The following is a 21,133-nucleotide window of genomic DNA, read 5'->3' on the forward strand; positions in this document are numbered from 1 at the left end:
ATATAGAAGTCTGTGTGGTATTACTGTCTGATGAACTGACTTTAGCGTCAACACTGATGACAAGGAGGCTCTTGTGCTGTGAGACAGGAGCAGTAGTGCAGGAAATTTGCAACAGAAATCACAATATACAACAAACAATATAAAATTGGAAAAAAAATTTGGGGGAAAAAAATGTAAACAGAAATTGTGAAATTGCTTAACTCTTGCTTTTATTTGATTTCACAACACAGGGAGGGAAATATTTCTGTATTCAGCTAGTGGGTGTAACGTGGGGATGCCAATATATCTAGCTGACCCAACTCTCATTGCCAAGGAGTAGTGGAGCTCATAGCTAGGAGTACTCATGGAGAAGCATGTGATTTGTTTAATCAGCTGGTAGATTTGAAAACCTCTGATTTGAGGTCATTGCATCCTGCAGCACATGACCAGGACTAGCAAATCAGAGACTTGGTCTCCGTTCCCACTTTAGCAGATGCAAAAACGGGCGCAGTAAGCTCCGTCCATCTTGCATCCACTTTGCACCGTCCGCTCATTGCGATCGCCACCGCTTGGTCCCTAAACCTGCAGAAGCATGTAGCTCTCCATAGGCTGCATTACACCAAACATTTTCATAGTTCTACCATGAAAGAAAAGGGAAATCTACCCCTTGCTAATGGTTTCCATTTGTCTAAAGGTGGCCATACACTGGTCGATTTGCCATCAGATCGACCAACTGATAGATCCCTCTGATCGAATCTGATCTGAGAGGGACCGTATGGCTGCCTTTACTGCAAACAGATTGTGAATTGATTTCAGCAGGAAACCGATTCACAGTCTGTGGAGCTGCCGCTGCCACCCGCCCGCTATACATTACCTGATCCGGCCGGCGCAAGTCCCCCGGTCTCCGCTGTCTTTTTCTCCGCTCTGGGCTCCAGCTTCACTGCACTTCCTGTCCGGGGAAGTTTAAACAGTAGCGGGAGCTCTGCCGGGACAGGAAGTAAAGCCAGCCGGAGCCCAGCGTGGAGAAGCAGCAGCGGGGACTCGCGCCGGCCGGATCAGGTAATGTAAATCGGTAAGGGCATGGGCCCCTTAATGCAGTCCAATGGAGAGCCCCATGCTATTGCTGGCCGCTACTCTGTATAGAGAGGTCGAGTGGCGGTGGGACACTTAGGCTGGGGCAGATGCATTACCACTATATGGGAGCACTTATCCACCTGCCCGGGACCATCGCGGAAGGCACTGAAGTGCAGTCTGCTTACTGCAACAGATCCCGTGGCTTAGGAACACACAGTAAAACATTCTGCAGCAATGCACCTGCAGCAGTAAAGAGGTCACCACCTGGGATAAAATTTAGAATGTAGCAATCAGGGTGAGGAAAGTTTTTACAATGGGCGAAAACTGACTAACCTATAAATGATCAAAATTGGCAATTGTATTAATGGCGTTATTTTCACTACAGCTCCTCTATAAATGCTATTCACTGGAGTTCGAAAACATGCAGGAGACAGAATGTCTGTATATAGACGATCAGGAATGTTCCTTTGAATAATCATTCCTTTTATTGTATAGCGTTTTTCTCCTGTCGGACAAAGCGCTTGCGAGGCAGCCACTAGAGCGCACTCAGTAGGCAGTAGCAGTGTTAGGGAGTCTTGCCCAAAGAACTCCTTACTGAATAGGTGCTGGCTTACTGAACCTTTTGCAGTCAAAAACCTATAGTCTGTAGAGATATTTAGACTGTGCTCTCTCTTTCATAAATTTCACTGAATATGTCCCGTCATGGCCCAACAGGCGTTAACTATCACAATATTAATTTCCAGACCTCCTGCTGTGACTCTTACAATAATGGTATTTGAATTTCTGAGCAGCACAAACTAGGCAAATCTTATACAGAAATTGGGAACTTCAAAGGAACCATTCAAAGCACAAAAACATCTAAAATGGGGGAAGTCCAAGCAAACATTAAAAGGCATTCCTCCATCTACTGCACAGGCTTGATTTAATCGCACAAGCACAGAAAACGGCAGAGGATCTGTACTCACAGTGGCACGTGGTTCTGTTGGGTGTCTATTCTTTCAAGTTCTTCCTCCTCCACATCTGAATCACCTCCTGAGCTGCTTTCTGTGGCATCAGAGTCAAAACCTCTTTCACAGGCCCGCAATGTGGCAGAGCCTGAACAACTTAGCCTCTCAAGCTCAGGTGCGGCTCCCTTTAAAAAGGCTTCTGAGATGACAATTCCAGCTTCTCCCCTTCGCTGAGCATCGGCCTTCCGCGTCACAACAGTCATTCGAGAACGAGGACTCTCCGTACTCCGTCCAAAAGCAGTTCCAACCAAGCCGCCCAGCTGTTGGTGGAGATGACGCTCGACCTGCTTTGCCTGGACTACTTGAAGCCTTTTATGGATTGACCGCGCCCTCTTTTCCATCTCACCATGGCGCCGCAACAAGGCCTTAAGGCGAGCATCGGAGCCATGCTCCACGCGGGAGCCCTTCTGCTCATGTTCCTCAGAAGGAGATCCTGGAGGAACTACCGGGGCTTTCACCCAAGGCTCCAGTGCAGGAATGGCAAGGCTGGGGGGCCGGTCCACAGCTGGCTTTGCAGGTCTTTTAGCCAGTCCGTTCAGAGGTCCACCTTGGCCCCCCCTATTGGAATTGGTGAGTCCTCTCAGCTCCTCCAGGTTGAACTCCAGAATGGAGGAACGCCCCCTGCACAGTGACTGAGACAAGATGGACCGTGGAGCGAACACTCCACCCAGTTTCAAGGTCTCCTTTCCAGGTGTCCCCCCGTAGCTTGTTACTAGGTCTGGAGGGGCCGGTGGAGGAAGACAGCCTCCGTTGGTCTCACCAAGGGGGAGGGAGGATGATGGAGGCGCCAGCTTGAAGTGCAGGTTGCGGGCGTCAGGGGCAGGGTCAGTGAGAGCAGGTGCCATCGCAGCCATTCAGCACAGGGAAAAGGGCAGGGGAGGGGGAGGTTTCCCCAGTGGGGGAGGGTGAAGTTGGCCACACCTCCCCAGGGCAACTCCAAGGACAGACACCTGTAGGAAGACAAAAACTAGAGTAAGAATAGATCCTAAATTAACATGCCTTTAACCACAAGACATTAAACACACATCAAGTACAAACAAACAAAGGGGGGGAAAAAAAAGTGTATAGTTAAAGTAAACTCCAGTTAACAGATTTTTTATTTTTTTAGGCCCCATGTCATATTCTGATACCTTCCACAAGGCATTAGCCTAACTAAGACTGTCCATCTGCTTATTAAAACCACGCCTACATACACGGTTTTGAAGTTTGGCAACTGAAAGCATTTGTTTTTGCATATTTATTAGGGCTAACAATTCTGTAACACCTGAAAGTGTGAGTTATGCACAGTCTAAAATGTGTTAATGGCTCCCAATATTATAAGTCTAGGCAAGTGCAGCAGTGCTTGTGGATCGGTTTGTGGTTTTCCTGTTCAGTTAAAGAGAAACTGTAACCAAGGGTTGAACTTCATCCCAATCAGTAGCTGATACCCCCCTTTCCCATGAGAAATCTGTCCCTTTTTCTCAAACGTATCATCAGGGGGCCTCTGCATGGCTGATATTGTGATGAAACCCCTCCCACAGTGTGATATCAGGACCATGGTTTTGACATCACTGTGGGAGCCTTGTTGCATTGTGGGAAATAAAAGCTGTTTCCAACTGCCAAAAAAGCAAGCAGCATCTCCTTCCAGTGACATCACCTGCCAGCAGTCAAAATGTCACCATACGATCAATTCCAGAATGTGAATCAGGGAGAGGAAAGATTTTACAATGAGTAAACACTGACTAAATCATTTATACATAATTGTTAAAAATTAAGCACTTTTGTTCATTACGTTATTTTTGTAAGTAACTCCCTTTCTCCAAAAGGAGTCGGTTTTCAGCTGAGAAAATAGCATTAATAATAAAAAGATGCCCCCCACTCAAAGAGGAACTTAAGCAGAAAGGAGGGAAACCAATAAATCAGTACATTGCAAAGTGAGAAGTACCAGAAGAGAGATCAAGAAATGGATATTAGTCATGTCATTTGTTCATATTGTTTGATCCACAGTCAGCCTGCATGTCATCTTTACAGGCCCAGTGCACAGCAAAAACCTCTGGCAGATCCGCAAAACGCTAGAGGTTTTTCAAGCAGATTTTAGAGCGATTCTAGGCATGTTAGGAAACGTTTTGTAAACATGCTTAGCGTTTTTGGAGCGTTTTTGTGTAGCAGATTACATATATTGTTACAGTAAAAGCTGTCACTGATCAGCTTCTGTAACAAAAATGCCTGGAAAACAGCTCTGATCTAGCGTTTTTCAGAGCGGTTTTCCACTTTCCTAGACTTTAACATTGAGGCAGAAACGCCTCAGAAATCTAAGAAATGCTGCAGCCCCCGAGTTTGCGTTTGTGGAAAAAAACGAACCGCTCTGCTATGCATCATCCGATTCACTTCCATTAGCCAAGCGTTTTTCTATCCCCAAGCGTTTTTAAAAATGCTACAGAACCGCTCTGGTGTGCTCCAGCCCTACTATTGGCAGACATGGAAAAAAGCAGACAGCACCAACTGCAATTACCTACAACCACACCTTCCAACAATGAAATAGGCTAAGAGGTGGTGGTTGTTTTTTTTATAGATAGATATACATATGCATAGGGGGAAGATACCGGTTCAGTGTACTCCCCAGGCCCTTTTAGCCGGTTGCTACACCCAGCTAGTTTTGCTGAGCACCCGGCTGTCATCAGCTCACTTCAACCTATGCTGTAAGCAGAGTTACACAGAGTGCCAGCCCTGCATTCTCTCATCTCGCCCCACCTGGCTACTTTATCATGCCACCCGGCTGGAAAGAAAATCCGGGGAGAACACTGCTGGTTGCTTGAAAGTTAGAAACCGCCATTAGACCCCACTATACAACAAGGCTCCCACAGTACTATGTAAGGACCATGGTCCTGACATCACACTGTGGGAGGGGTTTCAGCACAATATCAGCCATACAGACGCCCCTGATCTATTAGAGAGAAAAGGTAAAGACTTCTCATGGGAAAGGGAGTATCAGCTACTGATTGGGATGAAGTTCAATCCTTGGTGACCGTTCTTTAACCACTTCCTGAAAAACTGACATTTATAAATGCCCCATTTGTATAACTTTAGCAGAATGGTGTAATTTTAGTAGAATAGTTGGACTGTAATAAACGTCCCATTTGCAATAAAGTGGGTGCCTCCGCACTTGCACCCTTCAGCCTATGGCGTGAAGTGGTTAATGACTGGGCATGCCTGATGCCGTGAAAATCAACACCTGAGTTTCCTTTGCCCCCCCTCTATAGAGAGACAAAGTGTAGCTCCGCTATTGCCTAGTAAAGTATCTATGCATCACTGGGGTCCTGCAGTGCTACCCACAGACGGATAATACAACTGGAGTACAAACTGCACATTTGCTTAAAGTGGATCGGAGATGAAAAACTATAGCAAGTATCTTGTCTGTATATCTTATCTAAAGTTTAGATGGTTTACACCAGTGGTCCTCAAACTACGGCCCGCGGGCCGAACGCGGCCCCCAAGGCTTTTTCACTGGCCCCCAAACTCAAAATGTATAACTTATAGATGTGGCCCACTGCACCTTTTTAAATATCGGCTGCCCGCATATAGAATAGCAGTGCTGGCCCCACCCATCCACATACTGTAGAAGCCATCGAGCAGTCATTCACTGGCTTCCAATCCTATTCTGTATCAGGTGACACTGCTGTCCAACTGGATGGCAGGTTGTCACCTGGGTATGCTTCACTGTCTGGTGCACAAAGACGTTCTCCGGGCACCGCATGACTGAATGGCTGCTGCTGGGAGTTCTCCTCAGGGCATGATTGGGGGGAATCAATAACTAGATTCAGTGTAATGTTTTTCAACATCATTTTATGTATGTTCCGGCCCCCCAACAGTCTGAAATATGTTGACCCGGCCCTTGACCAAAAAAGTTTGGGGACCAATGGTTTACACAGTAAATCTAGCTGCAAACTGCTTCAACAGTATAGGATTATTTCTTCCTGTGATACGAGGGCAGCCATGTTTCTGTTTGTAATCATTACACACAGGCAAGCTGATCTGCATCTCCACCCCTCAGCCTGTGAAAACGCCACTCCCCTCGCCTATGAAATCTCATGCATGCTTCAACAAAAGCTGCCTCCTCCCCAGGCTGAGCTCCCATGAGCACTTGCAGCATGAGACTCAGAATGCCTAGGCGCTGCAGGAGCTGGGGGCATAGATACACTCCTTTACATGCAATTTGGTAATAAATAATAATCAAAAACAAGGGGAGGGGGGGGGGGGCTAGAACGCCCATTAAACTATATGTAAGGAGCGGAAAAATAAAGGGAGCAAAATTTTGTCTCGTATCCACTTTAAGTGTGACATGGCTAGTCTGTACAAATCCCAGAATCAAGATAACTACTTACGGTGAGCAAACTACTACATACTATTAGACATTTAGGGCTGAGACCTACTACAAAGCGGTATCAATCGCGAAACGATTTCCCTGCTCCGATACAACACAGAGTGCAAACGCTCCCAAAATGCTGCACGTCCTGTGATTGCAATTTCCCTAATCACAATCGCACGAGTGGGGCCTCCCCCAACTACTTTCATTGGCAAAGCATTCTGGGAAACGGCTAGTGATTGAAAGCGATCCCAAAACGCTGCCAAAAACGCTTTGATGGGTCCCAGTCCTTAGGTTAGATTTACAGAGGTTCGTTGCATAATGTGCAAGTTATACTGAGTGTGAACTGCAATGACTAATACAAATTCTGCATGGAGCAAGTTAGAACGCGATGGGTTACAAAAACAGCACTGTGAACAGGCCCATAGGATTGTATGGGCAGTGAGATGACATGCAGAATTATTCTGCAATGCAACCGAGCGCTGTGAACTGGCCCTTATGGTACTAGATTCAATATACAATAAATAAATCTATGAAAAAAAAAACGAAATTTAGTCACCAAGTCCAGTTAAGGCGGTTTTTTTTTGTGTCTGATCACAGCAGGCAGTAAGTACAAGGGTAGAGCTTGGGATTGGGTTATAGCAGGTGTGTCAAACGCAAATACAAAGTGGGCACAAAACCGTACACTGGGACCAAGTCATGGGGCAACCTCAATGTCTACTGGCCATAATCCTCCCCCCATACAGTTCCTTGGTGTCTAGTGGTCCTCCCTCCCCTATGCAGTTCCCTAGTGTCTAGAGCAGGCATGGGCAAACTCGGCCCTCCAGCTGTTACGGAACTACAAGTCCCACAATGAATTTGCCTTTATGAGTCATGACTGTGGCTGTCAGACTCCTGCAATGCATTGTGGGACTTGTAGTTCCTTAACAGCTGGAGGGCAGAGTTTGCCCATGCTTGGTCTAGAAGAGGCCCCCACCCTCCCCTATACATTTTCCTAGTGTTTAGTGGTTTCCCCCTACTTCCCCCATAGGACTTCCTTGGTGTTCTAGGGCTTCACTTCCAATAAAGCTTCCCTGTTGGTCTAGAGAGGGCCAAACATAAGGCAAAGGTGGGAAACCACTTGAGGGCCAAATGTAATGGCTATGAGGTCCAAATTTGGCCCGCGGGCCAGAGTTTGACATGTATGGGCTATAGAAACGCACAATCAACATTCCCAAACATTGGACTATAATTGGTGTTAAAAGTACCCATAAATTGATTAAAAAAAAAAAAGGTTTTAATAAAGCACATGGTGGGCTAGATTGTCTTGTCCATAGACTCTTGATGCTGCTCTGTGTATTAGGGGTCCCTCCGGTTCCTTGCACTAAGTATTTGACTGCATCCCTCCGAATACTCTTCTGGAAGTTTGCTCATGCGGTGCTTAGGGCCTGTTTCCACTGCTGCGTAAATCAGGCCGAATCCGCAGTTTCCTCAAGCAAATCGCCTGTGGAAAATCTGCCATGGGGGATAATGCTGAATCGCTTGCCTTAGCGACTTGGAGGACATTGTAGCATTTTTCGTGCACGAGGCAGCGAATCCCACAGCCACCCCCTTCTGGGATCGTCTGCGCACACACAGACCAGTAAGTACCGCCGCGCGGTGGCTAGAACTGCTCATGCAAGTTCCTTAAAGAGAATGCACAGTGAAATTTAACCATTAAGGACCAGGCGAATTTGTATGCGGGGGGGGGGGGGGGGTCAGGCAGCCGGATCCCCTCTGTTGTATGCTGGGCAGTGTGTCCCCATGGTGGCCAGGTGTCCCCATGGTGGCCAGGTGTCCCCATGGTGGCCTGGTGCCGCCCCCCCACCAGCCAGCAGCCTTCACTCCGCTCCCAGGCTCCAGCGATGAGCCGCAGCGGACCCCTCTGCTCCGGCAAGCTTCTCCGCTCCTACTGCCACTGGATCGCAGCTTGAGGTCATCATCAAGCCGGTACCGGACGTCAGAGAGAGCAGAGATGCCGGCCAGAGAGGAGCGCCATGGGAACGGCAGGGAGGCGAGTGGATCCTCTTCTCTCTCCTCCCCACCCCCCACACCAACGCCGCAGCTCTGTAAGTGATCACTATGATCCGCCATCGTAGTGATCACGTAATCAGCAGCCATACGCGATGGCTGCTGATCGCTGAGGGGAGATGCCAGCTGTCATGACAGCTTAATCTCCCCTCTCGGGTGCGCACGATTGCTTCGGGGAGCGGTAACGGCGGGTAGCATAGATCCTATACCACATCAGGCTAGAACTGCCACAAGTGCAGCGTAGGATCTAATAGCGGCGGTCCAGAAAAGGTTAAGTGGAGGGACCCGGCCCAATCCAGTCTTTAGTCTAGGACTAATAACCAGCCTCTGTTCTACTCCCTGGAGCCGGCTTATCTTTACTGCACTGCAGCAAACCAAGGCCTTTCCTCTACTAAAGCCAGCAGCTGGAAGACAAAACATCTCACATGTCATTTGAGATATTTAAAACCCAAGTTCAGGCACAGCTCTTACATTGGTATTTAGCAAAAAATGTTTTCAAGAGAAACCGTAACCAAGAATTTAACTTCATCCCAGTCAGTAGCGGATACCCCCTTTCCCATGAGAAATCTTTTCCTATTCTCAAACGGATTATCAGGGGGCTCTGTATGGCTGATATTGTGGTGAAACCCCCTCCCACAGTGTGATGACCATGGTTCTGACGTCACACTGTGGAAGCCTTGATGCATTGTGGGAAATAACAGCTATTTCCAGCTGCTAAAAAAAAGCAAGCAGCATCTCCTTCCACTGACTTCACCTGCCAGCAGTAAAAATGGCACCATATGATAAATGTCAGAATGTAAGTCAGGGAGAGGAAAGATTTTACAATGGGCAAACACTGACTAAAGCATCCTACCTAATACAATCTCTGTGTCTCTGCGTCCCATGTCAGTGTGTCCCTGCGTACTACTGTGCATGAGCCACAGGGACAGCCGTCGGACATGAGCAGGACAGGCAGGGGCCGGGCGGCAGGGGCACGCGTGCGTGTTGATAGGTGACAGCCCTAGCCCATTATTAAACGGGCTAAGGTGCCAAGTTTATACCTAATTAAAGTGCTTTATTTTTACTATATTACATGATTTTCACTTGAGTTACACTTTAAAATTATTGATACATGGACATTTTTGAGGGGAAAAAAAAATAGTTTTTGAAACATACATGAATATGCCTCCTGCATCAAGGATTAAACGTCAGCTCAGCAACCTCCAGCTATCTGCTCAGAAACAACCTTCCCATTCAGTTTGAAGACACATTTAGGGTTCATTTCCACTAGGGCAATGATCTGCAAACTTGGCTCTCCAGCTGTTAAGGAACTACAAGTCCCACAATGCATTGCAGGAGTCTGACAGCCACAGTCAGGATTCATAAAGGCAAATGCATTGTGGGACTTGTGGTTCCATAACAGCTGGAGAGACAAATTTGTAGATCACTGCACTAGGTTATTACATTTTTCCTTTATGTGAACTTGCGGTTTTATGCAAATTTTTGTACGCATCAATCATTCATGCGATTCTTCATGTTAACAATAAAACCAATGCAGTAATGTCCATTGAATGCGGACAGGAAGAATACGCGTGGCCAGAGCTGCTCAGGCGCAGTGGCCCGCCAACTCCCATACCTGGGGCTTTCTCCCGCCCCCTCCGGCTCCTCAGTCACCGGGCGGTTTGTCCGCAACTGTAGTACTGCACAGGTGCAGAATGCTTCAGGGAATGGGAGCACAGCAGCTGCACATATGCAGTTGGCCTCGGACCAGAGGGCATTCTAGGGCCAATTGCTGAAGAACGAGGAGGCCGAGGACTAGGGATCGATCAGGCCGGAGGGGGCTGGAGTAGGCCCCAGGTATGTAGATTTTCTTTTCAAGACCCCATCTCAGGTTCTCTTTAATGCTGGGCATAGACGGCTCGTTTCTGCACCGGAATCGAGCCGCTGGCTCGATGCCGGCGCGTCCCCGCTCGTCTGTGCGGATCAATCCTCACTTCGTTTCTTCCATTGTCCACCCGCGTGGATCGAGCGAGGTATCGATCCGGCGTGGTAATTGAACACGTCTGATATTATCAATCGAGCCATCAGCGGCTAGATTAATAAAAAACGAGCTGTCTATGCCCAGCATTAGGGCCCGTTTCCACTAGAGCGAATCTGCATGCGTTTCCTGCATGCAGATTCGCATAGACAATACAAGTGGATGGGACGGTTTCCACTTGTCAGGATTTCTGTGCAGAAAAAAAAATCTGGACGGCAGAGCCATCAGAATTCGCATACCGCAATGCGATTCGCATACAATGTATTTAATAGGGAATTCGCATGCGGTTTTGGTATGCAAATTTTCATGCGAATTCGCATGGAATCAATGGAAAAGCACACAGGCACTGCCATAGTTAAATTCACATACATGCGAATTCGCATGAAAATTTGCATACACCCGCATGCGAAATTCGCACCCGCATGCAAATTTTTACCACGGCGACTCCCACCGCACAAGTTGTGCCTCCACTGGAAGGATCACTTCAGGTTGCTAGAGTGACCTGTTCTCTTTATCACTGTATGCGAAAAAGGAACTGAATGCTTCATTTCTCTATAGAATATGTGCCTAGGTTACTGAACACTTCACATACATTAGTGCAATCAAAGGGAAATAAATGATGCCACATTCATGGAAGTTTGGCAGATCTATAGTTGACTGCTGGCATTTTACTGGTTGCATAAAACAGCCCGTTCTGGAGATGTTTAGAAGACATCAGTGTGGCTTTCACCTGGTGTCCAGAAGATACCGCATGCAGTGCAGTCAAAAGGTTTGCCAATTACTTCCAAGATGTGAGCATTTTTGTGGAGCTTAAAGGGACTCCGAGCACCTCTCATGGACATGCCTTTAAGCCAGACGTCTTCCAACAAAGTTGTGCTATGACCCCTCTGGAGGAGCCTCTTGCAATGGCCATGCGTGTCACTTCCTCTTCCTGCTTCATTCAGTGATGCACTTCTCTAACTGAGAAGACAGGGGAAGTTATAACATAGCCAAGATGATAGCTGCAATATTTAAAATAAACAAAAACTATTTGGTGTAGAACGGCGGTTCAGGCATCAAATGAAAAAAAAAAAAAGAGGTGAGCACAAGCTACAGGTATGCATCTTTAAGTACTTTGCAGTACTGGTCGGAGTCTTTAAGGCATGCCCATGAGAGGTGTTCGGAGTCCCTTTAAGGGCCCCGACACACTAGAAGCTCTTTTCTGAGCGCTTTTTGGCCTCCGGAGAGCTTTTAAAAAACACTTCCATTCCAAAAATCACACGATTTTACCACAATTTTAATGCAAGTCAATGGCATCATTATTTAAAAAGTTCTCTGAAAGCTCTGAAGGCCAAAAAGCACTCAGAAAAGTGCTTATAGTGTCTGGGCCCTAAAAGTGTCAGCATTTTATTTCAGCTGTGGCAAGAAACGCCAGGAATACATCACTGAACATCCTCTCCCTGGCAGCTCAATGCAACGTTTCCCTAAACTGCCCTCCAGTCCCTAAAACACTGGATGCTTTGCAGGTTAACGTCATGATGCACAGGAGAGATCAATCAGCACCTCAGCAATGCAGAGATCCACACAACATGCACAGCTGGTGGGACTTGAGGACAGGGTTGGGAAACACTGGCCTATTATGCAACCACAAGCTGGAAAGTTACAAATTGTATCAGGACATCAAACTTTATTCAGAGCAGCAGTTGTTAACAAGTACCCTATAACCTCGGTTCCCAACACAAGACACACGTAGCCTGGGGGTACTTTAGTAGGGCCTGCGGGGGGCTTGAATTTCATTCATAGTCCATGCACTAAATTAAACTTTTAGCTTAAAATAATGATTAAAAAAAACAACAACCACAAAATAAATCAATTATGCATGTTTTTGGCATTTGGGAGGAAACCAGAGTGCCCAGAGGCCGAATTGGGAAGAACATAAAAACTCTATGCAGATAGTGCCCTAGCTGGGATTCAAACCAGGGACCCATCGCTGGTTTGGATCCACAACGCCGCTGTACTACCCTATAAACGGCGCGTTCTCCCCAGAAATGTTTCCAGCCAGGTGGCATGAAAAAGTGGCCGATTGGGGCATGACAGGAATGCAGGGGCAGCACTTGTCTGTGCAACTCTGCTTACAGCATAGGAAGAGTATAAAGAGGTGACCCGACGACAGCCGGGTGCTCACCAAAATTATTCAGGTGGAGCACCCGGCTACTCGAGATGATGTTTCCCCACAATAGGGGGTACGCGACCAACTCAATCATTAAAGTGAACCTCCAGACTAAAATCTACACAGCAGCACTGACAAGGCTCTGTGTTTTAACAGTTTCACAGCATCAGAACTTCGCTTTTGTGCAGCTAATAATTAGGCTTGGGTAAGAAAAACAAAGCTCCGCCCCATCAAAGAAAACTGCCCGGGCAATTTTCCCAATACTGTGCAAAGCATGATGGGATTTCTGATGTTCTTATTGCCTAACAACTGGGAGGGGTGATCAGGACACAGGACAGTTGGAACTGTGTCTCATGCTCCCTGTCACCTTTCAACCAAAAAGATGGCAGCCCCCATGAAATCACAAACATTTGCCTGTTCTTTTAAAACAGAGTGGGTAAGAGATTATATTACCTATCTATTTTAATGAACATTAATGTAACTTAACGACAGTAGGTTTGTTTAGGCTGAAGTTCCTCTTTAATAAAAAGGGACGCAATGCTAATTGAGAATCGCTGCTCTATAAGAACTAATTCACTTACAAGTACTGAAGAGAAATGGTGCAGTGAATCAGCAGGCTGCTTCTGGAGGAGGAAGGGGAACAATGCACTCAGCCTAGATGAGTCGCACTCCATCAGGGAAGCCCTACACATGGTAGATTCTCAGCTCTGACCCTCTAAGCATTGTACAAGTCTCTGGGTCAATTTTTGGAAGGATCCAATTAACTTATCTGTATGTTTTTGGGATGTGGGAGGAAACTGGAATGCCTAGAAACTCATGTAAAAAAATGGGGAGAGCATTAAAAATCCATAGTCCCCTGCCCCGGATTAAATCAAACCAGAGTTAGTTTCTATCTAGTAGTGGCTGGATAGTGTACTGATTAAGGGCTCTGCCTCTGACACAGGAGACCAGCTCTTACTGTTCAGTAAGCCAGCACCTATTCAGTAAGGAGTCCTTGGTCAAAACTCCCTAACACTGCTACTGCTTTCGGAGTGCACCATAGTGGTTGCAGCTCGGGCGCTTTGAGCCCGCCACGAGAAAAGCGCAATATACATGTTATTTATAGTGTCTCCTGAAAAAGGCCAGCTGAGGGATGTTTAACCTACTTTGGTTCCTGGACGTAGTTTCTACGTCCAGGAACCATGCGCGCTCCCGAGGCCGATCGCGCACGTGCACGCGCACTCCCGGCCGCGGATTCGGTAGCCACGGAATCAATGTATTGGGCTATGGTGACCGATCATTGATTCCTCTCCCCCTCGCTGAAAAAGCGACAGCTTCTCTCGGAAGCTGTGCCTTTTCTGGCTGTTCCCTCCCCGATGCGTCACTCTAAGTGCGTGCTACGCTTAGAGTGACGTCATGTAAACAAACTCATGGCCGCCATCTTGTGGCCAAAAAGTAATACTACACCTGTAAGAAAAAAAAAAATTAACACACATTTACATTATAAATCTATCGTTTACCTCCCCACCCTCCCAAAACTACCCAAATAAAATGTTTACTATAAAAAAAAAAAACAAAAAAAATGTAAATATTTACCTAAGGGTCTAAACTTTTTAAATATCAATGTAAAGATGAAATATTTCTATATTTTTATTTTAAACTTGTAAATAGTGATAGATGCAAAATGGAAAAAATGCACCTTTATTTCCAAATAAAATATTGTCGCCATACATTGTGATAGGGACATAATTTTAACGGTGTAATAACCGGGACATATGGGCAAATACAATATGTGAGTTTTAATTATGGAGGCATGTATTTTAAAACTATAATGGCTAAAAACTGAGAAATAATGAATTTTTCCATTTTTTTCTTATTCTTCCTGTTAAAATGCATTTACAGTAAAGTGGCTCTTAGCAAAATGTACCCCCCAAAGAAAGCCTAATTGGTGGCGGAAAAAACAAGATATAGATCAGTGCATTGTGATAAGTAGTGATAAAGTTATAGGCTAATGAATGGGAGGTGAACATTTCTCACGTGAAAACGACGGAACCTGAATGGGTTAAGGCTGTTTCATACAAGCAGCTGATGGTTACCATGTGATTCTGTCTCCCAGCAGCAGGGAATTGGAGAGGTACTCAAGGAAAACCGGTATCATACAAACAGGCAGTCGCAAGCCAGTGATGAACTGCCAGAATTTAAAGAGGAACTACAGTGAAAATAATGTAATGAACAAAAGTGCTTAATTTTTACAATAATTATGTATAAATGATTTAGTCAGTGTTTGCTCATTGTAAAAGCTTTCCTCTCCCAGATTTACATTGTGACATTTATCACATGGTGACATTTTTACTGCTGGCAGGTGAGGTCACTGGAAGGAGATGCTGGTTACTGGTTCGGCAGTTGGAAACAGCTGTTATATCCCACAATGCAACAAGGCTGCCACAGTGTGATGTCAGCACCATGGTCTTACTGGTTGGGTCACGCATGTGCAGAAGCGCAAGACTGGCCTGCAAGGCAGCCAAGTGGCCATGCAGGACAGCAAGGGAGCTCACCCAACTCATGGGGCTGGAGGAAGCCCCAGGCAAGTATAAATAAACCCAGTAAGAAGATCTCAGGTACACTTTAATGAGCACCTAAAATGGCCAAAGTGTTAAAATGCCATACCCCAACCACCTCCAGCTGCCCAGGACACACACACACACACCTGAAAGCCAGTGAAAATGGTGGCAAACCATAACCTGTTAAGCTGGCCATGAATACACCCTCTATAACAGGGCTTTTCAATCTTTTCACTAATTGTACCACTTTTATCACCTGAAAATGTACAAGTACCACCTGTGTGCCTGCGCAGTAGAGCGCACCCAATCATGCTCGGCTGTTTCCACCAGAATTCAAGCGAGGAGCTGCTACTGACAAGGAGATCTTTGGGTGTCCCATCACTGGATCCCCTCTACTGTGGAGGAATGGGGAAGCCCCTTAAGCCCCCGAGGTCCTCGCTGTGCTGCCCTGCAGAATAGTTCAGACCTCAGATCAGCAGTAACCCGACTGACACTATGCACCATTCGCCTGGCTGTCTCTTCACCACTGATCTGAGGTCTGAAGTATGCCACAGGGCAGCACATCGAGGAGCTAGCGTGGGGGAGCTGAACTTGTGGAGGCAAGATGGGACCAGGACAAGTGGCAGGCAAACCTGAGGTGTACCACCTGGCCAACAGCAAAGTACCACAGGTTGAAAAGCCCTGCTCTATGGTGCTTTCACATGTGCAGCTCCTGTCCTACACCGGCTGGGTGCTTGTTAGCGTTCGATAACTGCACTAGACAGGCGGCCCCGCGCATGGAGTCAGATCTGAGCGTTCTCTGACATTATGTAACGTCAGCACCTGACACAACTGATGTTACTACCACTAAATTCAGCTGCATTTAAATTGCACCCGAACTGCACTGGTGGGCAGCAGAATGGGAGACTGAACTGCTCGGCAAGCGCAGAGTTCAGTCATGCGTCTGAAAGGGGCCATAAACTTGGAGATAATGGCCTCTCTGGAAGGAGATCGCTTGCTTCTTCATTGGAAACAGTCATTGCACCACCACGTCGCACTAACCAGCAGAAAAAAAATATGAGATTCAACCACTAGCTGTGTGCCACTGGATGCAACACCTGCTCTCCCACTAATCCACCTTACCTGCTCAATGGAAGAAGAACTGATTCTGAACCCAAGTTTTGGCTTAGGTTCTCTTTCTAACCTAAGGAGAGGCAAGCCTCTGGATCCTAATGAGGCTTCCCAGTGTCCTCTGGTACCCCATTGCTGCTCACAGACCGTCCAGCTGATCTGGACTGCACTCTTCTGGCATGAGCTCCGGCTTATAGTATGGCCTTGGTCAGAGAGCATGGCCCAGATCACATTACCAACAAGCCCGAGGAAACAGGGGCCCAGAGGACGCAGTTATAAGCCTCATTGGGATCCAGAGGCTTCCCTCTCCTTAGGTATGCAGTTTTGTACACTTTATAGTGTGTCTGAGATTAACAATGTCTCAGGTTTTATACTTACCTGGGGTTTCCTCCAGCCTCGAGGCCGCTCGCTGTCTCTCCCTGGGCCGCTACTGTCCCCTGCATGACGGCCGAGTCCTGTGGCTGAGTCGTGCATAGTCATCGGCCACACGTGCTCCCGTAGCAGGGAGTGTTCCACACCTGCGCAGTAGTACCTGACCACGGGAACGCAACAAGGCATGCGCGACTTGACCACAGTACTGAGCTGTCCAACGGGGGACAGGAGCGGCCTGGGGAGATGGCAAGAGACTGAGCGGCCTCAAGGGGGCTGGAGGAAGCCCCAGGCAAGTATAAAACCTGGGACATTGTTAATCTCAGGTATACTTTAAATGTAAATATAAGCAACTTCCCCAAGAGCACAATCTCTCAAAACCTCCCCCCCCCCCCTTCCAAAAAATAGCAAACACCATTCTAATGCAATAGGGTCATAATGTAAGATATCTAGGGACAGGATGCCCATTTCATCAGCTTAATGAAAACGCTCCCTGATCAATCTGCACAGAAACACCGCTAGACACCAGAGATTGTCAAGGAGAGGCTAATTATGACTTGACTGCTTCATTTCATCCGCACACTACTTGGAACTGGACCATTTCAAATATACTTCCTGCTGAATTTACATGACATTTGCATGCAAGTAGGATGGATATGCATTCCATTCACCATCTTTGCTGATCACCAACGCTGTTATGTGCATCTTATTAATTTTCCCTGTCCCTGGCTCCAAAACCCCACGGTGCTTACCACAGGAAGTGTGCAACAGGACTAATCATGTTTGTGATCTGGTCTCAACGCATCAGGCCTGTCTGCTGCTCCCTGCAATCCACTGTTTTCCCATATATGCCCACATCACTGATCAGCAGACATGATGTGCACAGAAATGAATGACACTGTACAAGAGTCAGTGTTTTAACAAGATAATCAGTATATACTAATATCCTCATCACTCCCCTTCATATATATGCAGTAATTTACAATGAAAGAGACGTGATATTTGATTGTTAGACCAGGGAAAAAATTTTTTTAAAAAAATGGCTGGATACATTTTTGACTCTCGCTCTTCCTGTTCAGCAAGTCAGCACTTATTCAGTAAGGAGACCTTGGACAAGACTCCCTAAAACTGCTACTGCCTACTGAGCGCACCCTAGTGGCTACAGTTCTGTCACTGAGTCCACCAGGAGAAAAGCACAATATATATGTTATTTGTCTTGTCACATACAATCAAATATTCTGTTTATCTAGTTACATTATCAAAACAGGTATTGTTTTACTAGAGATCCAAATCAAGATTCCCGCATGACCTAGCCTTTGTATGCATAAAGTGCTATTGCATTTTAGATTGCCTACCTAGTAAGATAACATTATAGCAGATACATGCTGTCACTCATTAGTGTGGCCAAATGCCGAGATTTCAATTCAGAAACTTGCAATTGTACAATCACACGGTGGTGTGTGTGGGAAGTTGTAAGAAAGTTGAACAATGAATGCGGAATGTACACAAACAAAATAAAAGGCGGATCTCAGAAGCAAAGCTTGCAGGCAGAACCTCACCTTGCCGGGAGCAGACATATGGCAGGGGGGGGGGGGGTGTCAAAAGGACGGAACCCAACACAGTCAGGTGGGTCTACATGCCCAAATTCAATTCCAAAATGAAGGGAAAACGTCACAACCACATCAGGGAGAGAAGTGGAGCAAACACACAGAGCAAGCCATTCAGCAGGGAAAGGCCGGAGCTTAGAGAGAAACCGGAGGACGATAGAGCATGAATGCTGAACACAAAGGACCCAAAAGCTGAGAGAGGTGGGTGGGAGGCTGTATTGAGTGATATGCGGAGGAGATGGCAACACAAGAAGAAAAAAAATAAATAAAGTGTCATCAGCACTAGCAAGGAGGACATAAAAGTAGTAGTGTCTGCCAACCACAGAAAAATATCAACTTGAAGATCAGACAGACACACATGGAGGGGGTGTGTAAAGGGGGGCAATAGACTTGCATGAAGTATTAAGCACAGATCAAGGTGAACACAAGGCAATACAAATAAACTCAGATACATAATCAGGGGTCTTTGTACCGGACAGCTGATACGGAATGATTTATTTACCTAGGGACACATATGGGCTAGACAGAGGCACAGGCAGGGGGTGTGTAAAGGGGGGGCTATAGACTTGCATGAAGTATTAAGTACAGATCAAGGTGAACACAAAGCAATACAAATAAACTCAGATTTTACATAAACAGGGGTCTTTGTACCGGACAGCTGATACGGAAGGATTTATTAACCTAGAGGCTATGCGCAAGCAGAGGCTATAGGCACCAGAGATGACCTACTGTGCCATCTGTCACATGACACGCGTAATACAAAACTCCAACAAAAAACCCTATGCCTGCTCCCCGGCAAGAAAACAAAAACACTCTCCTAACTGGGCAAACATGTCTTGTATGAGAAATGTACAGTGAGAGCGGCCTCCCCTCCCCCTCTCCTCCAGCAGGAGTAGGGCGGTGGCATGCAAAGGGTTACAGCAGGGAGGCAGAGGGTGCAGGAGCCCTTTAAAGGGTTATTGGATGGGGGCATGTGGCTGTCTGCAGCTGGGGAGGGGGAATGGCACTTACACAGGATGCAGGGAAGTGAGGGGTCCTCTTCAAGGGGGGGTGAGGGGTCCACTTCAAGGGGGGTGAGGAAGCCCCCCTCCCTCCAGGGCTCAATCTTCAGGGCTGCTGCTGCCCCTCCAGCCAGGCTACTCCGCCCTCCCCCCACTAGGGGGGGGCAATGACGGAAGGGGCAATTATAAGACAGAAAGGTGCTGTGCTGATGGCCGAGAGTCGCATGGAGGGGAGATTATCCGCTTCCCTTCCCCCAATCACCATCCAGACGGGCGCTGCTCCTCGCCCACGTGTCCTCGGGCTGCCGGGACCCCCCCGCCCGCTTCTTCCGCTAGAACCCGGGGAGGAGAGGGGCAAAATGGCGCCGTCGGAGAGACGGACGGAGAGGAAGACTGCGAGGGAGGGGGAGGTGGAGAGAGATCGGAGGGAGGAAGCGTGGAGAGGAGGAGACTGGCGCTAAAGGCGGCTGCTCCCAGGCTCCCTCCAGTGGCCGAGAGCGGGAACTGCGGCTGACACAGAAATCCCTCTGTACTGCTCCCAGGCTCCCTCCAGTGGCCGAGAGCGGGAATTGCGGCTGACAGAAATCCCTCTGTACTGCTCCCAGGCTCCCTCCAGTGGCAGAGAGCGGGAACTGCGGCTGACACAGAAATCCCTCTGTACAGTGGGGAGGTCTGTTCACTATCACAGCGCCTATTGGCTGCTTTTTTATCTATGCACACAGCATTTACTACTCATGTCACCCTTCCCACTGCAATGTAGTGTACATTGGGGCCGTGCCATGGAGGACACACCAATATAGATGTATCTGCAGGCCGAGCACAGCATTCTGCAGCTGCATGCAAGCCTTAAAGGAACCTAAATAAAATAAAAAAAAAAAAATATTATATATATATATATATATATATATATATATATATATATATATATATATATATATATATATATATATATATATATATATATATATATATATATATATATATATATATATATATATATATTTTCACTTACCTGGGGCTTCTACCAGCCCCTGCATCCATCCTGTGCCCTCGCAGTCACTCATGGCTCTTCCGGTCCCCCGCTGCCAGCTAGTTTCATATTTGCCAACTGGGAGTCGGCCGGCCGCCATGCGTACCTTTTTACGCATTCCCACTGGTGCAGGAAGCCATCGCGGACATTAACATGTACATTTTTACTCACTACGAGTGCAATGCGTAAAATTTTACGCCTTTCACCCGTAGGGAGTAAAAATGTACGCGTTAATGTCCGCGATGGCTTCCTGCACCAGTGGGAATGCGTAAAAAGGTACGCATGGCGGCCGGCCGACTACCAGTTGGCAAATATGAAACTAGCTAGCAGCGGGGGACCGGAAGAGCCATGAGTGACTGCGAGGGCACAGGATGGAACTGGTAGAAGCCCCAGGTAAGTATTTTTTCTTTTTCGGTTTAGGTTTCCTTCAAAGAGACACTGAAGCAAAAAAAAAAAATATGAATTGGTTGTGTAGTACAGATAATTACTAGAACATTAGAAGCAAAGAAAATATTCTCACACTTATTTCAGTTATAGTGTTTTTTTTTTATAACATTGCATCATTCTCTAGAATATTCAGCATTCTAAATTATCTTACAGAGCAGTCTTGTAAACTATTGACCTGTCCTCTGCCAGAGAAAATAAATTACGACCACTGACAGTTGAGATAGCAAGCTTCAGAAGACAGAGCTCTCTGCAAGTTGGAGTTGCTTAACTCTTCCTGTACTTGAAACATTAGACTTGTCTCAGCTCCTGTTTTATTTCTTAGCTGTACTACACATAAAAATCTTTTTTTCACTTCAGTGTCTCTAAAGGATACACGAGGTGACGTGATATGATGAGATAGACGTATGTATGT

The 21,133-nt window shown here is 46.8% G+C and overlaps 1 protein-coding gene across 3 annotated transcripts in view; it reads right to left on the reverse strand.

Annotated features, from left to right (window-relative positions):
* KANSL1 (KAT8 regulatory NSL complex subunit 1) overlaps positions 1–21,133 on the reverse strand; it is a 225,147-nt gene that overhangs the window by 162,805 nt on the left and 41,209 nt on the right. For 2 of the 3 annotated variants that reach the window (XM_068263655.1, XM_068263656.1), the window contains exon 2: positions 2,019–3,010. In XM_068263655.1, coding sequence (XP_068119756.1) covers positions 2,019–2,914 — 896 coding nt within the window. In that variant the 5' untranslated portion in view covers positions 2,915–3,010. Of the gene's footprint in view, positions 1–2,018; positions 3,011–19,254; positions 19,652–21,133 lie in introns of those variants that run through there. The other variant, XM_068263654.1, reaches the window with a different exon arrangement.

This window comes from Hyperolius riggenbachi, chromosome 12 (assembly GCF_040937935.1).
Source record: "Hyperolius riggenbachi isolate aHypRig1 chromosome 12, aHypRig1.pri, whole genome shotgun sequence".
Taxonomy (NCBI): Eukaryota; Metazoa; Chordata; class Amphibia; order Anura; family Hyperoliidae; genus Hyperolius; species Hyperolius riggenbachi.